General features: G+C 52.6%; 1 protein-coding gene across 5 annotated transcripts in view; it reads left to right on the forward strand.

Annotated features, from left to right (window-relative positions):
* slc52a3-2a (solute carrier family 52 member 3-2a) overlaps nucleotides 1-21,426 on the forward strand; it is a 43,268-nt gene extending 21,842 nt beyond the window's left edge. For 4 of the 5 annotated variants that reach the window (XM_067968777.1, XM_067968750.1, XM_067968767.1 and 1 more), the window contains 3 exons: nucleotides 10,475-11,595; nucleotides 14,514-14,637; nucleotides 16,048-21,426. In XM_067968777.1, the coding sequence (XP_067824878.1) occupies nucleotides 10,541-11,595; nucleotides 14,514-14,637; nucleotides 16,048-16,260 (1,392 nt within the window). In that variant the 5' untranslated portion in view covers nucleotides 10,475-10,540 and the 3' untranslated portion in view covers nucleotides 16,261-21,426. Of the gene's footprint in view, nucleotides 1-10,471; nucleotides 11,596-14,513; nucleotides 14,638-16,047 lie in introns of all 5 variants that reach the window. The other variant, XM_067968759.1, reaches the window with a different exon arrangement.
* The last annotated feature ends 1,061 nt before the right edge of the window (nucleotides 21,427-22,487 follow it).

Genomic DNA, 22,487 nt, shown 5'->3' on the forward strand with positions numbered 1-22,487 from the left:
TCCCCCATTCCCCAGTCTCCATCTCTCCCCCATTCCCCAGTCTCCATCTTTCCCCCATTCCCCAGTCTCCATCTCTCCCCCATTCCCCAATCTCCATCTTTCCCCCATTCCCAACTATCCATCTCTGCCCCATTCTCCAGTCTCCTCCTCTCCCCCGTTCCTCAGTCTACATCTCTTCCCCGTTTCCCAGTCTCCATCTCTCCCCCGTTCCCCAGTCTCCATCTCTCCCCCGTTCCACAGTCTCCCCCTTTCCCTGTACCCCAGTCTTCCCCTTTCCCCGTTCCTCAGTCTCCCCCTCTCCCCGTTCCACAGTCTCCCCCTCTCCCCCATTCCTCAGTCTCCCCCTCTCCCCCGTTCCTCAGTCTCCATCTCTCCTCCGTTCCCCAGTCTCCCCCTCTCCCCCGTTCCCCAGTCTCCCCCTCTCCCCCGTTCACCAGTCTCCATCTCTCCCCCGTTCCCCAGTTTCCATCTCTCCCCCGTTCCCCAGTCTCCCCCTCTCCCCCGTTCCCCAGTCTCCATCTCTCTCCCATTCCCCAGTCTCCATCTCTCTCCCATTCCTCAGTCTCCCATCTCTCCCCCATTCCCCAGTCTCCATCTCTCCCCCGTTCCCCAGTCTCCATCTCTGCCCCGTTCCCCAGTCTCCATCTCTCCCCCATTCCCCAATCTCCATCTTTCCCCCATTCCCCACTATCCATCTCTGCCCCATTCTCCAGTCTCCTCCTCTCCCCCGTTCCTCAGTCTACATCTCTTCCCCGTTTCCCAGTCTCCATCTCTCCCCCGTTCCCCAGTCTCCATCTCTCCCCCGTTCCACAGTCTCCCCCTTTCCCTGTACCCCAGTCTTCCCCTTTCCCCGTTCCTCAGTCTCCCCCTCTCCCCGTTCCACAGTCTCCCCATCTCCCCCATTCCTCAGTCTCCCCCTCTCCCCCGTTCCTCAGTCTCCATCTCTCCTCCGTTCCCCAGTCTCCCCCTCTCCCCCGTTCCCCAGTCTCCCCCTCTCCCCCGTTCACCAGTCTCCATCTCTCCCCCGTTCCCCAGTTTCCATCTCTCCCCCGTTCCCCAGTCTCCCCCTCTCCCCCGTTCCCCAGTCTCCATCTCTCTCCCATTCCCCAGTCTCCATCTCTCTCCCATTCCTCAGTCTCCCATCTCTCCCCCATTCCCCAGTCTCCATCTCTCCCCCGTTCCCCAGTCTCCATCTCTGCCCCGTTCCCCAGTCTCCCACTCTTCCCCGTTCCCCAGTCTCCATCTCTCTCCCATTCCCCAGTCTCCATCTCTCTCCCATTCCTCAGTCTCCATCTCTCCCCCATTCCCCAGTCCCCATTTATCTCCCATTCCTCAGTCTCCATCTCTCTCCCATTCCTCAGTCTCCATCTCTCCCCCATTCCCCAGTTTCCATCTCTCTCCCATTCCTCAGTCTCCATCTCTCTCCCATTCCTCAGTCTCCATCTCTCCCCCATTCCCCAGTCCCCATTTATCTCCCATTCCTCAGTCTCCATCTCTCTCCCATTCCTCAGTCTCCATCTCTGTCCCATTCCTCAGTCTCCATCTCTCTCCCATTCCTCAGTCTCCATCTCTCTCCCATTCCTCAGTCTCCATCTCTCCCCCATTCCCCAGTCTCCATCTCTCTCCCCGTTCCACAGTCTCCCCCTCTCCCCCATTCCTCAGTCTCCCCCTCTCCCCCGTTCCTCAGTCTCCATCTCTCTTCCGTTCCCCAGTCTCCCCCTCTCCCCCGTTCCCCAGTCTCCCCCTCTTCCCCGTTCCCCAGTCTCCATCTCTCTCCCATTCCCCAGTCTCCATCTCTCTCCCATTCCTCAGTCTCCATCTCTAACCCATTCCCCAGTCCCCATGTATCTCCCATTCCTCAGTCTCCATCTCTCTCCCATTTCTCAGTCTCCATCTCTCTCCCATTCCTCAGTCTCCATCTCTCTCCCATTCCTCAGTCTCCATCTCTCCCCCATTCCCCAGTCCCCATTTATCTCCCATTCCTCAGTCTCCATCTCTCTCCCATTCCTCAGTCTCCATCTCTCTCCCATTCCTCAGTCTCCATCTCTCTCCCATTCCTCAGTCTCCATCTCTCTCCCATTCCTCAGTCTCCATCTCTCCCCCATTCCCCAGTCTCCATCTCTCTCCCATTCCTCAGTCTCCATCTCTCCCCCATTCCCCAGTCCCCATTTATCTCCCATTCCTCAGTCTCCATCTCTCCCCCATTCCCCAGTCTCCATCTCTCTCCCATTCCTCATTCTCCATCTCTCCCCCATTCCCCAGTCCCCATTTATCTCCCATTCCTCAGTCTCCATCTCTCTCCCATTCCTCAGTCTCCATCTCTCTCCCATTCCTCAGTCTCCATCTCTCCCCGATTCCCCAGTCTCCATCTCTCTCCCATTCCTCAGTCTCCAACTCTCTCCCATTCCCCAGTCTCCATCTCTCTCCCATTCCTCAGTCTCCATCTCTCCCCAATTCCCCAGTCTCCATCTCTCTCCCATTCCTCAGTCTCCATCTCTCTCCCATTCCTCAGTCTCCATCTCTCCTCCATTCCCCAGTCTCCCCCTCTCCCCCGTTCCCCAGTCTCCCCTCTCCCCCGTTCCCCAGTCTCCATCTCTCCCCCGTTCCCCAGTTTCCATCTCTCCCCCGTTCCCCAGTCTCCCCCTCTCCCCCGTTCCCCAGTCTCCATCTCTCTCCCATTCCCCAGTCTCCATCTCTCTCCGATTCCTCAGTCTCCATCTCTCCCCCATTCCCCAGTCTCCATCTCTCCCCCGTTCCCCAGTCTCCATCTCTCCCCCGTTCCCCAGTCTCCCCCTCTTCCCCGTTCCCCAGTCTCCATCTCTCTCCCATTCCCCAGTCTCCATCTCTCTCCCATTCCTCAGTCTCCATCTCTCCCCCATTCCCCAGTCCCCATTTATCTCCCATTCCTCAGTCTCCATCTCTCTCCCATTTCTCAGTCTCCATCTCTCTCACATTCCTCAGTCTCCATCTCTCCCCCATTCCCCAGTCTCCACCTCTCTCCCATTCCTCAGTCTCCATCTCTCTCCCATTCCTCAGTCTCCATCTCTCTCCCATTCCCCACTCTCCATCTATCTCCCATTCCCCAGTCTCCATCTCTCCCCCATTCCCCAGTCTCGATCTCTCTCCCATTCCCCAGTCTCCATCTCTCCCCCATTCCCCAGTCTCCATCTCTCTCCCATTCCTCAGTCTCCATCTCTCCCCCATTCCCCAGTCTCCATCTCTCTCCCATTCCCCAGTCTCCATCTCTCTCCCATTCCTCAGTCTCCATCTCTCTCCCATTCCCCACTCTCCATCTCTCTCCCATTCCCCAGTCTCCATCTCTCTCCCATTCCCCAATCTCCATCTCTCTCCCATTCCCCACTCTCCATCTCTCTCCCATTCCCCAGTCTCCATCTCTCTCCCATTCCCCAGTTTCCATCTCTCTCCCATTCCCCAGTCTCCATCTCTCTCCCATTTCTCAGTCTCCATCTCACTCCCATTCCTCAGTCTCCATCTCTCCCCCATTCCCCAGTCTCCATCTCTCTCCCATTCCTCAGTCTCCATCTCTCTCCCATTCCTCAGTCTCCATCTCTCCCCCATTCCCCAGTCCCCATTTATCTCCCATTCCTAAGTCTCCATCTCTCTCCCATTCCTCAGTCTCCATCTCTCTCCCATTCCCCAGTCTCCATCTCTCTCCCATTCCTCAGTCTCCATCTCTCTCCCATTCCTCAGTCTCCATCTCTCCCCCATTCCCCAGTCTCCATCTCTCTCCCATTCCTCAGTCTCCATCTCTCCCCCATTCCCCAGTCCCCATTTATCTCCCATTCCTCAGTCTCCATCTCTCTCCCATTTCTCAGTCTCCATCTCTCTCCCATTCCTCAGTCTCCATCTCTCCCCCATTCCCCAGTCTCCATCTCTCCCCCATTCCCCAGTCTCCATCTCTCTCCCATTCCCCAGTCTCCATCTCTCCCCCATTCCCCAGTCTCCATCTCTCTCCCATTCCCCAGTCCCCATTTATCTCCCATTCCTCAGTCTCCATCTCTCTCCCATTCCCCAGTCTCCATCTCTCCCATTCCCCAGTCTCCATCTCTCTCCCATTCCTCAGTCTCCATCTCTCCCCCATTCCCCAGTCTCCATCTCTCTCCCATTCCCCAGTCTCCATCTCTCCCCCATTCCCCAGTCTCCATCTCTCTCCCATTCCTCAGTCTCCATCTCTCCCCCATTCCCCAGTCTCCATCTCTCTCCCATTCCCCAGTCTCCATCTCTCTCCCATTCCCCAGTCTCCATCTCTCTCTCATTCCCCACTCTCCATCTCTCTCCCATTCCCCAGTCTCCATCTCTCTCCCATTCCTCAGTCTCCATCTCTCTCCCATTCCTCAGTCTCCATCTCTCTCCCATTCCCCAGTCTCCATCTCTCTCCCATTCCCCACTCTCCATCTCTCTCCCATTCCCCAGTCTCCATCTCTCTCCCATTCCCCAGTCTCCATCTCTCTCCCATTCCCCAGTCTCCATCTCTCTCCCATTCCCCACTCTCCATCTCTCTCCCATTCCCCAGTCTCCATCTCTCTCCCATTCCCCAGTCTCCATCTCTCTCCCATTCCCCAGTCTCCATCTCTCTCCCATTCCCCACTCTCCATCTCTCTCCCATTCCCCAGTCTCCATCTCTCTCCCATTCCCCAGTCTCCATCTCTCTCCCATTCCTCAGTCTCCATCTCTCTCCCATTCCTCAGTCTCCATCTCTCTCCCATTCCTCAGTCTCCATCTCTCCCCCATTCCCCAGTCTCCATCTCTCTCCCATTCCTCAGTCTCCATCTCTCCCCCATTCCCCAGTCTCCATCTCTCTCCCATTCCTCAGTCTCCATCTCTCTCCCATTCCTCAGTCTCCATCTCTCTCCCATTCCTCAGTCTCCATCTCTCTCCCATTCCCCAGTCTCCATCTCTCTCCCATTCCCCACTCTCCATCTCTCTCCCATTCCCCACTCTCCATCTCTCCCCCATTCCCCAGTCTCCATCTCTCTCCCATTCCCCACTCTCCATCTATCTGCCATTCCCCAGTCTCCATCTCTCTCCCATTCCCCAGTCTCCAGCTCTCTCCCATTCCCCAGTCTCCATCTCTCTCCCATTCCCCACTCTCCATCTCTCTCCCATTCCCCAGTCTCCATCTCTCTCCCATTCCTCAGTCTCCATCTCTCCCCCATTCCCCAGTCTCCATCTCTCTCCCATTCCTCAGTCTCCATCTCTCCCCCATTCCCCAGTCTCCATCTCTCTCCCATTCCTCAGTCTCCATCTCTCTCCCATTCCTCAGTCTCCATCTCTCTCCCATTCCCCACTCTCCATCTCTCTCCCATTCCCCACTCTCCATCTCTCTCCCATTCCCCAGTCTCCATCTCTCTCCCATTCCCCAGTCTCCATCTCTCTCCCATTCCCCACTCTCCATCTATCTCCCATTCCCCAGTCTCCATCTCTCTCCCATTCCCCAGTCTCCATCTCTCTCCCATTCCCCAGTCTCCATCTCTCTCCCATTCCCCACTCTCCATCTCTCTCCCATTCCTCAGTCTCCATCTCTCTCCCATTCCTCAGTCTCCATCTCTCTCCCATTCCTCAGTCTCTATCTCTCCCCCATTCCCCAGTCTCCATCTCTCTCCCATTCCTCAGTCTCCATCTCTCTCCCATTCCTCAGTCTCCATCTCTCTCCCATTCCTCAGTCTCCATCTCTCTCCCATTCCTCAGTCTCCATCTCTCTCCCATTCCCCAGTCTCCATCTCTCTCCCATTCCCCACTCTCCATCTCTCTCCCATTCCCCACTCTCCATCTCTCCCCCATTCCTCAGTCTCCATCTCTCTCCCATTCCTCAGTCTCCATCTCTCTCCCATTCCTCAGTCTCCATCTCTCCCCCATTCCCCAGTCTCCATCTCTCTCCCATTCCTCAGTCTCCATCTCTCTCCCATTCCTCAGTCTCCATCTCTCTCCCATTCCTCAGTCTCCATCTCTCTCCCATTCCTCAGTCTCCATCTCTCTCCCATTCCTCAGTCTCCATCTCTCCCCCATTCCCCAGTCTCCATCTCTCTCCCATTTCTCAGTCTCCATCTCTCTCCCATTCCCCAGTCTCCATCTCTCTCCCATTCCCCACTCTCCATCTCTCTCCCATTCCCCACTCTCCATCTCTCTCCCATTCCTCAGTCTCCATCTCTCTCCCATTCCCCACTCTCCATCTCTCCCCCATTCCTCAGTCTCCATCTCTCTCCCATTCCTCAGTCTCCATCTCTCTCCCATTCCTCAGTCTCCATCTCTCCCCCATTCCCCAGTCTCCATCTCTCTCCCATTCCTCAGTCTCCATCTCTCTCCCATTCCTCAGTCTCCATCTCTCTCCCATTCCTCACTCTCACATCTCTCTCCCATTCCCCAGTCTCCATCTCTCTCCCATTCCCCAGTCTCCATCTCTCTCCCATTCCCCACTCTCCATCTCTCTCCCATTCCCCACTCTCCATCTCTCCCCCATTCCTCAGTCTCCATCTCTCTCCCATTCCCCAGTCTCCATCTCTCTCCCATTCCCCACTCTCCATCTCTCTCCCATTCCCCACTCTCCATCTCTCCCCCATTCCTCAGTCTCCATCTCTCTCCCATTCCCCACTCTCCATCTCTCTTCCATTCCCCAGTCTCCATCTATCTCCCATTCCCCACTCTCCATCTCTCTCCCATTCCCCACTCTCCATCTCTCTCCCATTCCCCAGTCTCCATCTCTCTCCCATTCCCCACTCTCCATCTCTCTCCCATTCCCCACTCTCCATCTCTCTCCCATTCCTCAGTCTCCATCTCTCCCCCATTCCCCAGTCTCCATCTCTCTCCCATTCCTCAGTCTCCATCTCTCTCCCATTCCTCAGTCTCCATCTCTCTCCCATTCCTCAGTCTCCATCTCTCTTCCATTCCCCAGTCTCCATCTATCTCCCATTCCCCACTCTCCATCTCTCTCCCATTCCCCACTCTCCATCTCTCTCCCATTCCCCACTCTCCATCTCTCTCCCATTCCCCACTCTCCATCTCTCTCCCATTCCTCAGTCTCCATCTCTCTCCCATTCCCCACTCTCCATCTCTCTCCCATTCCCCACTCTCCATCTCTCTCCCATTCCCCACTCTCCATCTCTCTCCCATTCCCCACTCTCCATCTCTCTCCCATTCCCCACTCTCCATCTCTCTCCCATTCCTCAGTCTCCATCTCTCTCCCATTCCCCACTCTCCATCTCTCTCCCATTCCCCACTCTCCATCTCTCTCCCATTCCCCACTCTCCATCTCTCTCCCATTCCCCACTCTCCCTCTGATTCCACCCCCCCCCCCCCCGGGCCGGTTGCAGCTTTCTGCAGGGGTTCGGCTCGCAGCAACAGCTGGTGACGAGTTTGTGGAAAAGGGCGGGAAATGACAGTGTTTAAAATGGAGTTTCACCTCGTGCGGAGACACCGGGCGATGTCAGGAATTCTTTCCGTTAACTCACACCGTCTGTGTCCATCTGGGCACATTGTGGTGGGAAATTGAAATCGCTGTTCTCCCGGGCTGCTGGTTAGGAAGATCCGAATCTGGTAATACACCAGGTCATCGCCGGAGGCTCGGGAATCCTGGTCAGAGTGAGTGAGTGTGTCAGTGAGTGAGTGTGTCAGTGAGTGAGTGTGTCAGTGAGTGAGTGTGTCAGTGAGTGTGTCAGTGAGTGTTTGTGTCAGTGAGTGTGTGTGTCAGGGTGAGTGTGTCATTGAGTGTGTGTGTGTGTCAGTGAGTGTGTGTGTCAGGGTGTGTGTGTCAGGGTGTGTGTGTCAGTGAGTGTATGTGTGTCAGTGAGTATGTGTTTGGGTGTGTGTGTGTGTGTGTCAGTGAGTGTGTGTATGTCAGTGAGTGTGTGTGTGTCAGTGAGTGTGTGTCAGTGAGTGTGTGTGTCAGTGAGTGTGTGTCAGTGAGTGTGTGTATGTCAGTGAGTGTGTGTCAGTGAGTGTGTGTATGTCAGCGAGTGTGTGTCAGTGAGTGTGTGTCAGTGAGTGTGTGTGTCAGTGAGTGTGTGTGTCAGTGTGTGTATGTCAGTGAGTGTGTGTGTCAGTGTGTGTGTGTCAGTGAGTGTGTGTGTCAGTGAGTGTGTGTCAGTGAGTGTGTGTATGTCAGCGAGTGTGTGTCAGTGAGTGCGTGTGTCAGTGAGTGTGTGTCAGTGAGTGTGTGTGTCAGTGAGTGCGTGTGTCAGTGAGTGTGTATGTCAGTGTGTGTATGTCAGTGTGTGTATGTCAGTGAGTGTGTGTGTCAGTGAGTGTGTGTCAGTGAGTGTGTATGTCAGTGAGTGTGTGTATGTCAGTGAGTGTGTGTGTCAGTGTGTGTGTGTCAGTGAGTGTGTGTGTCAGTGTGTGTGTGTCAGTGTGTGTGTGTCAGTGAGTGCGTGTGTCAGTGAGTGTATGTCAGTGAGTGTGTGTATGTCAGTGAGTGTGTGTGTCAGTGAGTGTGTGTCAGTGAGTGTGTGTGTGTGTCAGTGAGTGTGTGTCAGTGAGTGTGTATGTCAGTGAGTGTGTGTCAGTGAGTGTGTATGTCAGTGAGTGTGTGTCAGTGAGTGTGTGTGTCAGTGAGTGTGTGTGTCAGTGAGTGTATGTCAGTGAGTGTGTGTATGTCAATGAGTGTGTGTGTCAGTGAGTGTATGTCAGTGAGTGTGTGTGTCAGTGAGTGTGTGTGTCAGTGAGTGTATGTCAGTGAGTGTGTGTATGTCAATGAGTGTGTGTGTCAGTGAGTGTGTGTCAGTGAGTGCGTGTGTCAGTGTGTGTGTGTCAGTGAGTGTGTGTGTCAGTGAGTGTATGTCAGTGAGTGCGTGTGTCAGTGAGTGCGTGTGTCAGTGAGTGCGTGTGTCAGTGAGTGCGTATGTCAGTGAGTGTGTGTGTGTGTCAGTGAGTGCGTGTGTCAGTGAGTGTGTGTGTGTGTCAGTGAGTGCGTGTGTCAGTGAGTGTGTGTATGTCAGTGAGTGTGTGTCAGTGATTGAGTGTGTGTCAGAGAGCGTGTGTCAGTGAGTGAGTGTATGTCAGTGAGTGTGTGTCAGTGATTGAGTGTGTGTCAGTGAGTGTGTGTATGTCAGTGTGTGTGTGTCAGTGATTGAGTGTGTGTCAGAGAGTGTGTGTCAGTGAGTGAGTGTATGTCAGTGTGTGTGTGTCAGTGAGTGTGTGTGTCAGTGCGTGTGTGTCAGTGAGTGTGTGTGTGTCAGTGTGTGCACATACATGGGTGAGTGTGTATTAAGCTCAATTGTGAAGCCGCCTCCCACAGTCAAATAACCTCCAGATGCTCAACCCTAGATTTTCCAATTGCCATTAACCCATTTAAAATAAATAAGAACACACTTGTATTCCAAAGCACCTTTCATGACATTCTAAAGTGCTTGAAGCAGTGAAGTATTTATCAAAGTGTAGTCACTGTTGTAATGTAGGAAATGAGGCAGCCAAATTACACACAGCAAGATCCCACAAACAGCAGTGTGATAGTGACCAGGAATCTGTTTAAGATGTTGGTTGAGGAAGAAATATTGGCCCAGGCCAGTGTGGAGAACTCCCCTGCTTTTCTTTAAAATAGTGCCATGGGATCTTTTATATCCAACCTGAGTGGGCAGACAGGGCCTCAGTTTAATATCTCATCTGAAAGATGGCACCCCTGACAGTGCAGCACTCCCTCAGTATTGCCCTGGCAGTGTCAGCGTGGATTACGGGGCTCAAGTCTCTGGAGTGGGATTGGAACCCACGACCTTCATGACTCAGAAGGCGAGTGTGTTACCCACAGAGCCAGGACTAGAAATAACAACTGTCTGCCTGCCTGCTCTGTGCCAGCTGCAAAGGTCCTGCAGGAGACGCACTTGAAGCCGCCTCAACTCAGTTTGTGGTGGGTGGGAGTCTTTAGCACAAACCTGCCCTGTATTTCAGCATTTACTTATCACTGAGGTGCCAATCTCAACCGAGGGGTCTGAATGATGGCTGGAGTGGGAAATGGAGTAATGTCGAACCTGCATTTATATAGCGCCTTTAACGTAGTAAAACGTCTCCTGGCGCTTCACAGGAGCGATTATCAAACAAAATTTGACGCCAAGCCACGTAAGGAGATATTAGGACAGGGGACCAAAAGCTTGGTCAAAGAGATAGGTTTTAAGGAGCATCTTAAAGGAGGAGAGAGAGGTGGAGAGGGGGGAGAGGTTTAGGGAGGGAATTCCAGATTTTAGGGCCCAGGCAGCTGAAGGCAACAGGAGTCAGTCTGTGGGATGGGGAGGGAGGTAAGGCACATTGTTGGGACAGAGCAAAGGGAGCCTTACTCTGTATTTGACTATGTTCCACCTGACCCGGGCAATGCTTGGCACTGTCACTGGACACCTCAGTGGAAAAGTGAGCCATTCCCAGAGCTAACCATCGCAGAAATCCAATTTTCTTTCCTTTTCTGAATATTGTGGGACTGAGCAAGAAGACGATGCTTCACTGATTCCGTCTGTCTTTCTTTTTTGTTAAGTAGATTGTCAGTAACTGGGCGACGACCAGCAAAGACCCTTTGAGCACCAACTGAACCCAAGTGATCATCATGGCACTGCTGGTCCACGTGCTGGCTGCCCTTTTCGGACTGGGGTCATGGGTAGCTATCAATGGCCTTTGGGTAGAACTTCCCCTCATCGTCCCGGAAGTCCCAGAAGGTTGGTACCTCCCTTCCTACCTCACCATCATCATCCAGTTCGCCAACGTGGGGCCTTTGTTTGTCACCCTGATGCACACGTTCTTACCCAGCAAGCTGAACGAGTCGGGCACCATCTACGCCATCGTGTGCTTGGGCATTGTGGCCTCCTTTCTCCTGGCTTTCTTCTGGAAGGTGACGAGCGTGATCGCCGGGGCGCTGCACGGCACGGGACTCCTGATCCTGGCGTTCTTCCTCTCGCTGGTGGACTGCACGTCCTCGGTGACCTTCCTGCCCTTCATGATCCACCTGCGGCCCAAGTACTTGACCACCTACTACATCGGAGAGGGCCTCAGCGGGTTGGTCCCGGGTCTGGTCGCGTTAGGCCAAGGCGTGGGGGTCGTCAGATGCGTCAACGCGACTGCGAACGCCACCGGCGCCGGGACCACAAACTCAACCGGGGGCCACGGCGACAGCTACGGGATCGTAGCCCAGTACCTGCCGGCCAACTTCACCCCGGAGGTCTTCTTCTTTTTCCTCAGCGGCATGATGGCCGTGTGCCTGGTGGCGTTTGTTCTCCTCAACCATCTCCCGCTGTCCTATCGCCAACGGGCGACCAAGAAGTACGTCAAGGAGACCGGAGCAGCTGCCGCCACCGCCGCCAACGGAGGAGCAGAGCCGAGCAACAGGGAAGTGTTGGAGCAGAGCCTCATGAGCAGCCCTTCGGACAGTCGACAGGAAGCCGGGAGCAAATTGGCTACTTTTGGGACTGGGAAGTACTCCCGCTTCGAGGCGGTCTCGATCTTCCTGGTCCTGGCGTGGGTGAACGCACTGACCAATGCTGTCCTACCTTCCGTTCAGTCCTACTCATGTCTGCCGTACGGGAATTTGGCCTATCACTTGTCCGCTGCCCTCGGGGCCATGGCCAATCCGCTGGCCTGCTTCGTTGCCATGTTCTACCCAAACCGGTAAGGTGCCTTTCTGGTTGATATCAATACTTGGGATGTGGGCGACACTATTGCCCATCCCTGGGTGTCCCGAGGGTCAGGCGCGTAGTGTGGGACTGGAGTTACGTCCAGGCCAGGCCGGATAGGAGGAGCAGGTTCCCATCCCCGAAGGGACAGTTGGGTTTTTTACGACAGTCGGGAAATAGCTTTCCTGGTCATTCCCGCCCGTGGTGGGATTTGAGCTCGTGATCTCCTGAGTTGCGAACGTACAAAAATGACAGGCAGGAAAAGGCCAGCTGGTCCATCAAGCCTGGCCCTCAATCAAGATACCTGGTGATTCCTGACTAGACACTTCTCCCCCTCCCCAGTAACCATGTAATCCCCTGGGAGAGACTAAAAGAAACCTAGGGACAAAAAGGGAACAAAATCTGGAAAATTCCTCTCTGCCCCTCCTCAGGCGATTGAAACCAGTCCAGGAGATCACATGGACCATGTGTACATTAACTGTTAAACTACCTGCCTTTTATAAGATGTAATCAATAAGATGGCAAAAGAATCAGAGGGGTGATGAGAACAATTCTTTTTTTACGCAGCGAGTTGTTATGATCTGGAATGCGCTGCCTGAAAGGGCGGTGGAAGCAGATTCAAGAGTAACTTTCAAAAGGGAATTGGATAAATACTTGAAGGGAAAAAAATTACGAGGCTATGGGGAACGAGCAGGGGAGTGGGACTAATTGGATAGCTCTTTCAAAGAGCCAGCATAGGCACGATGGGCCGAATGGCCTCCCTCTGTGCCGTAAGATTCTATGATAAGTGTGCACTATATTTCAAATATGGTCTCACTAGTGATCCACACAAAGTTACAATGACTGGTTTCTCCATATAATTGTCATTGACGTGCATCCCACTATATGTTAGGGTGCCTGTGCTGGCTATTTGAGGTTATCCCTAAACTGCTCATATTGCCTCTTTTCTCCCCTCCTTCACTTAAACAAATGCACGCACACACACACACTCATACTCACACTCACACACATACTGACACTCTCACACACACACACACACACTCACACACACATCTTTGACAATGTATTGAACCTTCATTCCCTGAACCCTTCCCATCTCCTGCCCAATGACATCCTCTCCCCCCCATGTAAAGCTGTTCTTTCCCATGAAGTGGAACATAGGAACAGGAGTAGGCCATTCAGCCCCTCGTGCCTGCTCTGCCATTTGATAAGATCCTGACTGATCTGTGATCTAACTCCATATACCTGCCTTTGGCCCATATCCCTTAATACCTTTGGTTGCCAAAAAGCTATCGATCTCACATTTAAATTTAGCAATTGAGCTAGTATCAATTGCCGTTTGCAGAAGAGAGTTCCAAACTTCTACCACCCTTTGTGTGTAGAAATGTTTTCTAATCTCGCTCCTGAAAGGTCTGGCTCTAATTTTTAGACTGTGCCCCCTACTCCTAGAATCCCCAACCAGCGGAAATAGTTTCTCTCTATCCACCCTATCTGTTCCCCTTAATATCTTATAAACTTCGATCAGATCACCCCTTAACCTTCGAAACTCTAGAGAATACAACCCCAATTTGTGTAATCTCTCCTCGTAACTTAACCCTTGAAGTCCTGGTATCATTCTAGTAAACCTACGCTGTGCTCCCTCCAAGGCCAATATGTCCTTCCGAAGGTGCGGTGCCCAGAACTGCTCACAGTACTCCAGGTGCGGTCTAACCAGGGTTTTGTATAGCTGCAGCATAACTTCTGCCCCCTTGTACTCCAGTCCTCTAGATATAAAGGCCAGCATTCCATTTGCCTTCCTGATTATTCAGTGCTGTGTTAATACAGGTTTCTGTCATGTTCATTGTGTCAGTACCACTCCTCCTCCACTGGAGGGCAATGATGTGCTTTGTGACCGCAGCTCACCTTCGCCACCCTGTGGCAGGACAGCAGACCTGCAGGAAGTCCCCCCTCAGTCCCATTGAGTTCCTTGGGGTTGCTGTGAGTACTGATGGCAACCAATCCAGATAGATGAATAAATTACTCCGGAGCCAATCAGACTTAAAGCTAGGCTTCAAAGTGACTCTGATTGGTGTGATTGCAATGAACTTGATTGGCGAGTTGTCCCATGAGTCACAAAGTCTGTGCTGATTGGTCGTTCTCAAGGAATGGAGCGGGGCATTGTGGGATGGCTTTGATCCTGAATTGTCAATGGGCTTGACTTTAAGGCTTGTTTCACCCAAGGGAGACATGCCCTGTTTCTAGGCAACAAGAGACACAAATGGGATGTTACAGAGGAATATAAGGAACAGGAGGAGGCCATTCAGCCCCTCGAGCCTGTTCCGCCATTCAGTCTGTACCTCAACTCCATTTTCCCGCCAGTGCTCCACATCCCTCGATACCCTTACCCAACAAAAATCTTAGCGATCTCAGTCTTGAAAATTTCAATTGACCCCCAGCATCCACAGCCTTTTGGGGGAGAAAGTTCCAGATTTCCACCACCCTTTGTGTGAAGAAGTGTTTCTTGATTTCACCCCTGAACGGCCGAGCTGTAATTTTAAGATTGTGCCCCCTTGTTCTTGATTCCCCCCACCAGAGGAAATAGTTTCTTTGTATCTACCCTATCAAATCCTTGAAACATTTTAAACACCTCAATCAGATCTTCTAAACTCGAGGGAATACAAGCCTCGTCTCTGCAGCCTGTCCTCATAATTTAACCCTTTTTAGCCCCGTTGCCATTCTGGTGAATCCCGCAGCTTCCAAGGGCAATATATCCTTCCCGAGCCTGGGGCCGCTCTCCCCGGCGGAGATCGGGAACAAAGCGACGGTGCCCTCTTGGCGTACGGTCTTTGGTGGCACGTGCCTGGCGCGGTCTTTGCTTCAAGCGCCGCGACAGTCTCGCTGGCCCACGTTAACGTTCTACGTTTTCCCTTCCAGGTCGCTGAGGCTGATGGGATTCTTGACGCTAGCTGGTACTGGCGTGGGGTCCTACATCATGAGCATGGCTGCCCTGAGCCCCTGCCCCTGGCTGGCCCAGTCCCAGGCTGGCATGGTCCTCATTGTGAGTGATTTTTATAGCTTTGAACCTCCTCAGGTCTGAAATCTATCTCTAAAGAGAGACTTGTATTTATCCAGCGCCTTTCAGGGCCATCCCAAAGCGCTTTAGAGCCAATGAAGTACTTTTTGAGGTGTAGTCACTGTTGTGATGTAGGAGACGCGGCAGCCAATTTGCACACAGCAAGCTCCCACATGGAGGAGGACTGATTCGTCAGCTGAGGGAGGGCGGTAGGTGGTGATTAGCAGGAGGTTTCTCTTGCCCATGTTTGACCTGATGCCATGAGATTTCATGGGGTCCAGAGTCAATTTTGAGGACTCCCAGGGCCACTCCCTCCTGACTGTATATCACTGTACCACCACCTCTGGTGGGTCTGTCCTGCCGGTGGGACAGGACATACCCAGGGATGGTGATGGAAGAGTCTGGGACGTTGGCTGAAAGGTATGATTCTGTGAGTATGGCTATGTCAGGCTGTTGCTTGACTAGTCTGTGGGACAGCTCTCCCAATTTTGGCACAAGTCCCCAAATGTTAGTGAGGAGAACTTTGCAGGGTCGACTGGGCTTGGTTTGCCTTTGTCGTGTCCGGTGCCTAGTGGTCCGTCTGGTTTTATTCTTATTCGAAATAGTGCCATGGGATGTTTTACGTCTATTTGAGAGGGCAGATGGGGCCTCGGTTTAACGTCTCACCCGAAAGACGGCACCCCGGACAGTGCAGCACTCTCTCAGTACTGACCCTCCGACAGCGCGGCGCTCCCTCGGCACCGACCCTCCGACAGCGCGGCGCTCCCTCGGCACCGACCCTCCGACAGCACGGCGCTCCCTCAGTACTACACTGAGTGTTGGCCTAAGTTATGTGCTCATACTTGAAGGGGAGAAAGTGGCAGGGCTCTGGTGAGTGGGACTAACTGGATAGCTCTTTCATTTGCTTTTTTTTGCACCTTTCACTACCTCAGGACGTCCCAAAGCACTTTACAGCCAATGAAATACTTTTGAAGTGTAGTCACAGTTGTAATGTAGGGAAACACAGCAGTCAATTTGCGCACAGCAAGATCCCACAAACAGCAATGTGAGAACGACCAGATAATCTGTTTTAGTGATAAGTATTGACCAGGACACTGGGAGAACTCCCCTGTTCTTCTTCAAATAGCACCATGGGATCTTTCACACCCACCCGAGGGGGCAGACGGGGCCCTCGGTTTAACGTTTGATCTGAAAGATGGCACCTACTGACAGTGCAGCACTCCCTCAGTACTGCACTGGGAGTGTCAGCCTAGATTATGTGCTCAAGTCTATGGACTTGAACCCACGCCCGTTAGACTCAGAGGTTGAGAGTGCTACCCGCTGAGCCACAACTGACACCGTAACATGCTGCCGGTCTAACTAGCATCTCTCTCTCTCTCCCTCTCTCTCTGTCAGGTCCTGTCGTGGGTCCTCTTCGTTGGGTCTCTCTCGTACGTGAAGGTGATGATCGGCATCGTCCTGCGCGACGAGGGTCACAGCGCCCTCGTCTGGTGTGGAGCGGTGGTGCAGCTGGGCTCCATGTTGGGCGCGCTCACCATGTTCCCCCTGGTCAGCGTCTATGGCTTGTTCCGCTCCGGTGACCCGTGCAACACCAAGTGCCCGCTGTAACCGCGGTGCGCCCATGGGCGGAAGGAGGTGTCTGGACTTGAGACAAAGAAAAAAGTACAACCCATTACCAGAACCACAGGAGATGACCGTGCTGATGTCTGCCAAGGCTTCTGTCTAAAGTAACCGTGTCTGGGCTTCAGCCTCCCAACCGAACTCGCCATCCCGGGGTGGCGGTAGAATTTCCGCTGGGGGGTGTTGTTTCGCCCGGTCTCTTTCCGTAATTTCGGGGGTGGGGGGGGGAGGTGGGGGAGGGCAGTGGAAGGCCCAGAGACAATGGTCATTTCCTCCCTTCCTGGGTCTGTTGTAGACTAATTGATGGAGATTGATTGCTATAATTAGTCAATAACTCCATTATTGTCGTATCATGGGACCACCAGGATGGTAGAAGGTGAACTGGATGGACCGTGGGCTTTTCCCATTACGTTCCCGATGGTGAAGGATTCAATTCTCAGGGGACACCAGTTCAAAATTGGGAAGTTAGGAGTAAGAAAGGAACTTTCCATCCAATGGTACTGGTGATGTGGGGTACCGTACCGGGGGACATTATAAACAGGGGGTTCGTGAGACAATTTGATCAGTTTCTGGAGAGAGATGGGATGTGGTGGGGTTAATCTATGAATCATGGATGGTTTCATTAGGGCGAATGGCTTGTCCCTTTTCTGAGTTCCTCTAAAATGAGCCTTTAATGAGCTGTAGCTTGGATTGTTTTTCCAGCCATTCGATGGTTGAGCAGTCTCTTCCAAGTGGGGCCCATTCTAACTGCTCCTAATGGGCACACCTTCCATAGAATTATGGAAATTTCCAAAGCCCCTAAAATGGGAGTCCAGCACAACATTTCAAATTGCAGCTAGGGTGATAGGAACATAGGAACAGGAGGAGGCCATTCAGCCCCTCGGGCCTGTTCTGCCATTCAGCTAGATCATGGCTTCACCCAAATTATTAATGAGCGTCACTTGTAACCAGGCCCCGTTCAGATCCACTCCCATTAATGATGACCTTATGTCCACAATATTTCAACCAGTTTTCAGTCCAGTGTGATACCTGAACTATGATCCCAAATGATCTCATTGTTTTCAAGTAATCTTCCATTTGACACTTTTTTGAAGACTGTTTGGATATTTAGATAAACCACTTGAATTGACTGGTATTATCTACTAATCCATTCAATCAGGTTAGTGGGGCCTGAAGTCAAGCTTGGAATTGCTAATAACCCCTGACCTCTGTAAGTGATCATAAATCACAGCCCATATAACGCCTTCCAGCAACTTCACTGCCCACTAGGTTTTAATTTCTTTCCCTTCTTGGGTAGGATTCCCGGTTTTCACCCAGGCGGCCCGGGTTTGACTCCCGGTGTGAGAATCAAACTTTGAGGTGTCAGCCGTGGCTCAGTGGGCAGCACTCTCGTCTCTGAGCCAAAAGGTCATGGGTTCAGGTCCCACTCCAGAGACTTGAGCACAAGATCTCGGCTGAAACTCCCAGTGCAGTGCTGAGGGAGTGCTGCACTGTCAGAGGTGCCACCCTTCGGGTGAAACGTTAAGCCGTCCTCTCAGGTGGCCACAAACGATTAGATGGCACTATTTTGAGGGAAGGCTGTGTCCTTTGGTTCTGCTGCACTGAGACTGTTTTGTCCCTCGTGCTGACCAACGGTCTCCCTCTATTATAATTATATTCTCCTTTACAAATAGAGCTACACTCTCTCCTTTGTGACCCTCCCTTCAGAGTCCGTGTTACACTTCAAGCCCATCATATCCACCCAGCCACCTTCCAGGGATATTCACGTCCACCTAATCCATGGAAGCCAATGCCTGAAATTTTAACATTTCATTTCGAATACTTATAGCAATATATCAAAACATTTCAAAGGAATTTCCTGCCAACTATTTGTATTCAGAGCAGACAACTTGCTTCTCTTGGCATCTGTTTACTCTGTGGCATGGTGGCTACTCAAACAATGCAAGAGGAGAAGAGCGAGGAGTGAAAGGGTGAAGAGTGAGGAGTGAAAGGGTGAAGAGTAAGGAAAGGGTGAAGAGTGAGGAAAGGGTGAAGAGTGAGCAAAGGGTGAAGAGTGTGAGGAGAGAAAGGGTGAAGAGTGAGGAGAGAAAGGGTGAAGAGTGAGGAGAGAAAGGGTGAAGAGCGAGGAGTGAAAGGGTGAAGAGTGAGGAAAAGGTGAAGAGTGTGAGGAGAGAAAGAGCGAAGAACGAGGAGTGAAAGGGTGAAGAATGAGGAAAAGGTGAAGAGTGTGAGGAGAGAAAGAGTGAAGAGCAAAGAGAGAAAGGGTGAAGAATGAGGAGAGAAAGGGTGAAGAATGAGAGGAGAAAGGGTGATGAGCGAGGAGTGAAAGGGTGAAGAGCGAGGAGAGAAAGGGCGAAGGAGGAGAGAAAGGGCGAAGAGCGAGGAGTGAAAGGGCGAAGGACGAGGAGAGAAAGGGTGAAGAATGAGGAGAGAAAGGGTGAAGAGCGAGGAGAGAAAGGGTGAAGAGCGAGGAGAGAAAGGGTGAAGAGTGAGGAGAGAAAGGGTGAAGAGCGAGGAGTGAAAGGGTGAAGAGCGAGGAGTGAAAGGGTGAAGAGCGAGGAGTGAAAGGGTGAAGAGCGAGGAGTGAAAGGGTGAAGAGCGAGGAGAGAAAGGGTGAAGAGTGAGGAGAGAAAGGGTGAAGAGCGAGGAGAGAAAGGGTGAAGAGCGAGGAGAGAAAGGGTGAAGAGCGAGGAGAGAAAGGGTGAAGAGCGAGGAGTGAAAGGGTGAAGAGCGAGGAGAGAAAGGGTGAAGAGCGAGGAGAGAAAGGGTGAAGAGCGAGGAGAGAAAGGGTGAAGAGCGAGGAGAGAAAGGGTGAAGAGCGAGGAGAGAAAGGGTGAAGAGCGAGGAGAGAAAGGGTGAAGAGCGAGGAGAGAAAGGGTGAAGAGCGAGGAGAGAAAGGGTGAAGAGCGAGGAGAGAAAGGGTGAAGAATGAGGAGAGAAAGGGTGAAGGACAGGGAGAGAAAGGGTGAAGGACAGGGAGAGAAAGGGTGAAGAGCGAGGAGAGAAAGGGTGAAGAGCGAGGAGAGAAAGGGTGAAGAGCGAGGAGAGAAAGGGTGAAGAGCGAGGAGAGAAAGGGTGAAGAGCGAGGATTGAAAGGGTGAAGAGTGAGGAGAGAAAGGGTGAAGAGTGAGGAGAGAAAGGGTGAAGAGTGAGGAGAGAAAGGGTGAAGAGCGAGGAGAGAAAGGGTGAAGAGCGAGGAGAGAAAGGGTGAAGAGCGAGGAGAGAAAGGGTGAAGAGCGAGGATTGAAAGGGTGAAGAGCGAGGAGAGAAAGGGTGAAGAATGAGGAGAGAAAGGGTGAAGAGCGAGGAGAGAAAGGGTGAAGAGCGAGGATTGAAAGGGTGAAGAGTGAGGAGAGAAAGGGTGAAGAGCGAGGAGAGAAAGGGTGAAGAGTGAGGAGAGAAAGGGTGAAGAGTGAGGAGAGAAAGGGTGAAGAGCGAGGAGAGAAAGGGTGAAGAGCGAGGAGAGAAAGGGTGAAGAGCGAGGATTGAAAGGGTGAAGAGCGAGGAGAGAAAGGGTGAAGAGCGAGGAGAGAAAGGGTGAAGAGCGAGGAGAGAAAGGGTGAAGAGCGAGGAGAGAAAGGGTGAAGAGCGAGGAGAGAAAGGGTGAAGAATGAGGAGAGAAAGGGTGAAGAGCGAGGAGAGAAAGGGTGAAGAGCGAGGAGAGAAAGGGTGAAGAGCGAGGAGAGAAAGGGTGAAGAGCGAGGATTGAAAGGGTGAAGAGCGAGGAGAGAAAGGGTGAAGAGCGAGGAGAGAAAGGGTGAAGAGCGAGGAGTGAAAGGGTGAAGAGCGAGGAGAGAAAGGGTGAAGAGTGAGGAGAGAAAGGGTGAAGGACAGGGAGAGAAAGGGTGAAGAATGAGGAGAGAAAGGGTGAAGGACAGGGAGAGAAAGGGTGAAGAGTGAGGAGAGAAAGGGTGAAGAGCGAGGAGTGAAAGGGTGAAGAGCGAGGAGAGAAAGGGTGAAGAGCGAGGAGAGAAAGGGTGAAGAGTGAGGAGAGAAAGGGTGAAGAGCGAGGAGAGAAAGGGTGAAGAGTGAGGAGAGAAAGGGTGAAGAGCGAGGAGAGAAAGGGTGAAGAGCGAGGAGAGAAAGGGTGAAGAGCGAGGATTGAAAGGGTGAAGAGCGAGGAGAGAAAGGGTGAAGAGTGAGGATTGAAAGGGTGAAGAGCGAGGAGAGAAAGGGTGAAGAGTGAGGATTGAAAGGGTGAAGAGCGAGGAGAGAAAGGGTGAAGAGCGAGGAGAGAAAGGGTGAAGAGCGAGGAGAGAAAGGGTGAAGAGTGAGGATTGAAAGGGTGAAGAGCGAGGAGAGAAAGGGTGAAGAGCGAGGAGAGAAAGGGTGAAGAGCGAGGAGAGAAAGGGTGAAGAGCGAGGAGAGAAAGGGTGAAGAATGAGGATTGAAAGGGTGAAGAGCGAGGAGAGAAAGGGTGAAGAGCGAGGAGAGAAAGGGTGAAGAGCGAGGAGAGAAAGGGTGAAGAGCGAGGAGAGAAAGGGTGAAGAGCGAGGAGAGAAAGGGTGAAGAGTGAGGATTGAAAGGGTGAAGAGCGAGGAGTGAAAGGGTGAAGAGCGAGGAGAGAAAGGGTGAAGAGCGAGGAGAGAAAGGGTGAAGAGCGAGGAGAGAAAGGGTGAAGAGCGAGGAGAGAAAGGGTGAAGAACGAGGAGAGAAAGGGTGAAGAGCGAGGAGAGAAAGGGTGAAGAGCGAGGAGAGAAAGGGTGAAGAGTGAGGAGAGAAAGGGTGAAGAGCGAGGATTGAAAGGGTGAAGAGCGAGGAGAGAAAGGGTGAAGAGCGAGGAGAGAAAGGGTGAAGAGCGAGGAGAGAAAGGGTGAAGAGCGAGGAGAGAAAGGGTGAAGAGTGAGGAGAGAAAGGGTGAAGAGCGAGGAGAGAAAGGGTGAAGAGCGAGGAGAGAAAGGGTGAAGAGCGAGGAGTGAAAGGGTGAAGAGCGAGGAGAGAAAGGGTGAAGAGCGAGGAGAGAAAGGGTGAAGAGCGAGGAGAGAAAGGGTGAAGGACAGGGAGAGAAAGGGTGAAGAATGAGGAGAGAAAGGGTGAAGGACAGGGAGAGAAAGGGTGAAGAGCGAGGAGAGAAAGGGTGAAGAGCGAGGAGAGAAAGGGTGAAGAGCGAGGAGAGAAAGGGTGAAGAGCGAGGAGAGAAAGGGTGAAGAGCGAGGAGAGAAAGGGTGAAGAGCGAGGAGAGAAAGGGTGAAGAGCGAGGAGAGAAAGGGTGAAGAGCGAGGAGAGAAAGGGTGAAGAGCGAGGATTGAAAGGGTGAAGAGCGAGGAGTGAAAGGGTGAAGAGCGAGGAGAGAAAGGGTGAAGAGCGAGGATTGAAAGGGTGAAGAGCGAGGAGAGAAAGGGTGAAGAGCGAGGAGAGAAAGGGTGAAGAGCGAGGAGAGAAAGGGTGAAGAGCGAGGAGAGAAAGGGTGAAGAGCGAGGATTGAAAGGGTGAAGAGCGAGGATTGAAAGGGTGAAGAGCGAGGAGAGAAAGGGTGAAGAGCGAGGAGAGAAAGGGTGAAGAGCGAGGAGAGAAAGGGTGAAGAGCGAGGAGTGAAAGGGTGAAGAGCGATGAGTGAAAGGGTGAAGAGCGAGGAGAGAAAGGGTGAAGAGCGAGGATTGAAAGGGTGAAGAGCGAGGATTGAAAGGGTGAAGAGCGAGGAGAGAAAGGGTGAAGAGCGAGGATTGAAAGGGTGAAGAGCGAGGATTGAAAGGGTGAAGAGCGAGGAGAGAAAGGGTGAAGAGCGAGGAGAGAAAGGGTGAAGAGCGAGGAGAGAAAGGGTGAAGAGCGAGGAGTGAAAGGGTGAAGAGCGATGAGTGAAAGGGTGAAGAGCGAGGAGAGAAAGGGTGAAGAGCGAGGAGAGAAAGGGTGAAGAATGATGAGAGAAAGGGTGAAGAGCGAGGAGAGAAAGGGTGAAGAGCGAGGAGAGAAAGGGTGAAGAGCGAGGAGAGAAAGGGTGAAGAGCGAGGAGAGAAAGGGTGAAGAGCGAGGAGAGAAAGGGTGAAGAGCGAGGAGAGAAAGGGTGAAGAGCGATGAGTGAAAGGGTGAAGAGCGAGGAGAGAAAGGGTGAAGAGCGAGGAGAGAAAGGGTGAAGAATGATGAGAGAAAGGGTGAAGAGCGAGGAGAGAAAGGGTGAAGAGCGAGGAGAGAAAGGGTGAAGAGCGAGGAGAGAAAGGGTGAAGAGCGAGGAGAGAAAGGGTGAGGGAGTGTGGGTTTGTGACAATGTAAACCTACTC

This window comes from Heptranchias perlo, chromosome 2, assembly GCF_035084215.1.
Source record: "Heptranchias perlo isolate sHepPer1 chromosome 2, sHepPer1.hap1, whole genome shotgun sequence".
Taxonomy (NCBI): domain Eukaryota; kingdom Metazoa; phylum Chordata; class Chondrichthyes; order Hexanchiformes; family Hexanchidae; genus Heptranchias; species Heptranchias perlo.